At 60.7% G+C, this 3,219-nt stretch overlaps 1 protein-coding gene across 1 annotated transcript in view; it reads right to left on the bottom strand.

The window, feature by feature from the left end:
• Nucleotides 1–374: 374 nt before the first annotated feature.
• Nucleotides 375–3,219, bottom strand: part of WNT8A (Wnt family member 8A) — a 7,647-nt gene continuing 4,802 nt past the window's right edge. The window contains exons 3-6 of the mRNA XM_085312679.1: nt 3,000–3,170; nt 2,194–2,319; nt 1,951–2,093; nt 375–935 (exon numbers count right to left, since the gene is read on the bottom strand). Coding sequence (XP_085168805.1) covers nt 375–935; nt 1,951–2,093; nt 2,194–2,319; nt 3,000–3,170 — 1,001 coding nt within the window. The remainder of the gene's footprint in view (nt 936–1,950; nt 2,094–2,193; nt 2,320–2,999; nt 3,171–3,219) is intronic.

The raw sequence follows: 3,219 nt of genomic DNA, 5'->3' as shown, positions 1-3,219 counted from the left end.
CGGCGCCCAGCGGTGGCTTCCCCGGGCTCGCGGCTCCGGGTTCGCCTGCAGCGCCGGAGCCCGAGCTCTGCCGGCCCCAGCCGCCCGCTCGGGGCTCGCGGTGGCGCAAGGAGCAGTTAGTCTGTTAGTAGGAATAAGGAGGAAAACGTGTGGGACCAGGAGGGACCCCGGTCCCTYGGCGCCTGCGCCCCGTGCTTGGCGACCTCGCGGCGGTGACGTGGCCGCAGGGCTGCTCCTACGGCGCGATTTCGCCCTCCGAGCCCCCTCGACRTCCCTCCCTGGGGAGAGGGAAAAGTCCTTCCCCATCGCGACTACGGCGATCGCCGCCCAGCTCGGAAAACCCGCAAAGGAAACGTCCGGCCGCGGGTCGCCGTTTATCTCTGGTGGCCCTTGTTCCTGCGCTTGATGTGGTTGGTGGCGGCGCTGTCCCTGCGCGAGCAGAAGTGCTTGGCCACCAGCTGCCTGCACTGCTCGCACTTCACCGTGCAGCACCAGTGGAACTTGCAGTTGCAGCTGGCGACCATCTCCGTCCTCCTCTCCTCGACCTTGAGGCCGCACTCGGTGCAGAGCCGCCTGCAGCTCCTCTTCTCCCACTGCGAGAGGTTCTTGCCCGTCTGCAGGCACTCCCGGCCCTCCGTGCCGTGGTGGCCCAGGCTGGCGTTCCTGGTGCAGTAGTCGGGGGAGTCCTCCAGGAAGACTAGCTCGGTGGCGTGGACGTTGTTGAACGCCTCCGCCGTGGCCCCGCGGCTCTCGGCGCTGTTTCCGGCTCGCATCCGCCTCTTGTCCATCTCCAGCTTGTGGGCCTGGTCGTACTTCATTTTCAGGTAATTCCCGATCTCCCGAAACTCGGCAAGCTGGAGCCAGCACGTCTGGATGCTGCAGCTGCCTGACACCCCATGGCACTTGCAGGCCCTCTTCATGGTTGCTTTCACAGCCTTGGTGGGAAAAAGGTAGAGGGGTTAGGAGCGGCGGGAGACCACGGCCATTTGAATCTCAAAAACGGGGTATGAGGAACTCCTGATTTTGGGGTGTTGGGTCAAATACGGCTCATGCTGGACTTGACGTCAGGTCATTCCGAGACACGAGCTGCTGCTGTTAATTCAGGTGCTGGCAAACATCTGGTCTCCTCGCTAATCAAAAGCGACAGATAACAAGTGGGCACCAACTATTGTCCCCAGCCCTTTAGTCAGCCCTCGCGGGAGGTATTTCTCCAGGCCAGGAGAAAAGCCCATCTGTTGGGTCATGCCCTCCTTGCTGCGGATCACCTCGCTCAACCCATCACCCTTCGCAGAGATTTCATTCAAAACGTGTGAAACAGCGTTTGCGGGACGATGATACCAAACCTTCATGCATCGCCTCCCGGCCTGAGCACTTCACAGATATTATCTACCTATCTCTCGCTCTGGTATTTATAAGGTCCCAATCACCGGTATCTACGTGAGATTAAGCCTCGGCACGCCCTACGAGATAGGTATGTAAAGTGTTGCCATCCTTGTTTTTTTTACAGACAAGGAGGCTTGGCAAGACGCTGGAAGCTTGTGGGGAGCGGGGGGCGAGCGGGAGCTGGCTGCCCTCTTCTTACTGCTCTGTGCTTTCCCCCGCTAAACAGCTTGGACGTGCATCTTGCACGAAAGCAGGGTAGCGCTTGCTTTGCTTTAYGGGCCAGGCCAGCGATAGGCGCGTATAAAACGTGTTGCTTTCTGAATAAACCACCTGTGTTAGTAGTTACCTGCATTGCRCGAAGCTACTGAAGCCGCAAGCAGAAATGCGCCTCACGGCAGCTGCTCGTGGTCGGATTTAGGGTTAGATTCTGACTCTCTTTTCCCCCCGTGCAAGCAGTGCARGGCCTTGACTGGCACAGAGGGCTGGAGCCCGGGACCCGAAATTATTAGATTATATGTGGTTACAGTTTCAACGTAGACGCTAGCTTTTCCTTAACGTTTGACTTACAAGTCGCCCAACCTCGTTGTTGTGCAGGTTAATGAGGGCGCGGGTATCGTGTCCCGTCTCCAGAGCATCCACAAAGAGCTTGGAAATCCTCTCGCCGAAGTCCACGTTGTCGCTGCAGCCTCCCCAGACCCAGCCTCGGCCACCTGCGAAAGCCACGCGCGCCTCGCACCGGCCCGGCCCCGCTCTGCCCGAGCGCGCCGGGGCGGCGCGAGGAGGCCTCGGGCGCCCGGGGGCGCCGCTTACCGACGCGGCCGTTGCGGGAGTCGTCGCAGCCGCAGCTCTCGAAGTCGCCCAGGCTGCAGTTCCTGGTGAGGGTGTACATGACGCCGGCGGAGCTGATGGCGTGCACGAAGGACGTTTCCCTGGTGGCTACGGGGGAAGAGAAGGAGCTGTCACGTGCAGACACACAGAACGTCGGTCCTGTTGTGCTGGGAATGGAGTTCTCCTGCGAAGCTTTCRGTGCCAGAGCAGAAAAGGGAGGGGAAAATAAGCCCCTACGCAGGGCAATTTGTGCAAGAGGCGCCGCAGAAATTAAAACCTCCCTAAACTGCAAAGCGCTCGCGCCCAGAGTCTCTCCAGGCTTCAGCATCGAGAGCTTTAGCAGTCTGGCGCTGCATTATCCCGGTGTCCGCGCGCGGTGGAGTCCCGTGGTGACCGGAGGAGGCGGCGGTGACGTCCCCGTCCCGCGCGCGCCCCGCTTCGCTCCGGGTTGCTGCTCGGGGGCTCGCTCGCGCTGCGCTCTCGCCTGCCGGGCGAGACGGCGTTCGAGCTCGCCCCGGTCAGCGGGCGCCCCCGCGCTAGCGGCCGTCTAGGCCCACGCTTCTGGTTTAGCTTCTTTTGGGGCTTCAACCTGTTGCCAACAGATTCAAGTAAAGATGCTACTCGGGGTGGGGGGTTGGAGAGGTTTACGCTTGTTGAAGTAGATAAYGTTCAAACACATCCACTGATAGTTTTTTAAATGCAGCCGGTTTTTCTTTTTGCCCACCCCAAAAGACCTTTTTTTTTTTCCTTTTCCCCGCCGAGGGGGGAGGGCTGCGCGGGGCACTCACCGCTCCGGAGGCGGTTGTGAGTGGAGAGCTGCAGGGCGCTCTCCGGGCAGTTCCAGCGCTCCCAGCCRAACTGGAACTTGCACTCCTCGATGCCGCTCTGCGCTCCCGCCGCCACGCTGCTGGAGTACGTCAGGTAAGCCTGGCACGGGCCGGGGAGGGGGAACGGCAGCGCTTTAAAACCCGGTGCTTCCCCCACCCACCCCACCAAAAAAAAAAAAAA

The sequence above is a fragment of the Rhea americana genome, unplaced genomic scaffold (genome assembly GCF_003343005.1).
Source record: "Rhea americana isolate MKP2758 unplaced genomic scaffold, rheAme1 scaffold_37, whole genome shotgun sequence".
Classification (NCBI taxonomy): domain Eukaryota; kingdom Metazoa; phylum Chordata; class Aves; order Rheiformes; family Rheidae; genus Rhea; species Rhea americana.
Note: the sequence above shows the minus strand (reverse complement) of the source record. Positions and strands in the feature narration are given on the sequence as shown.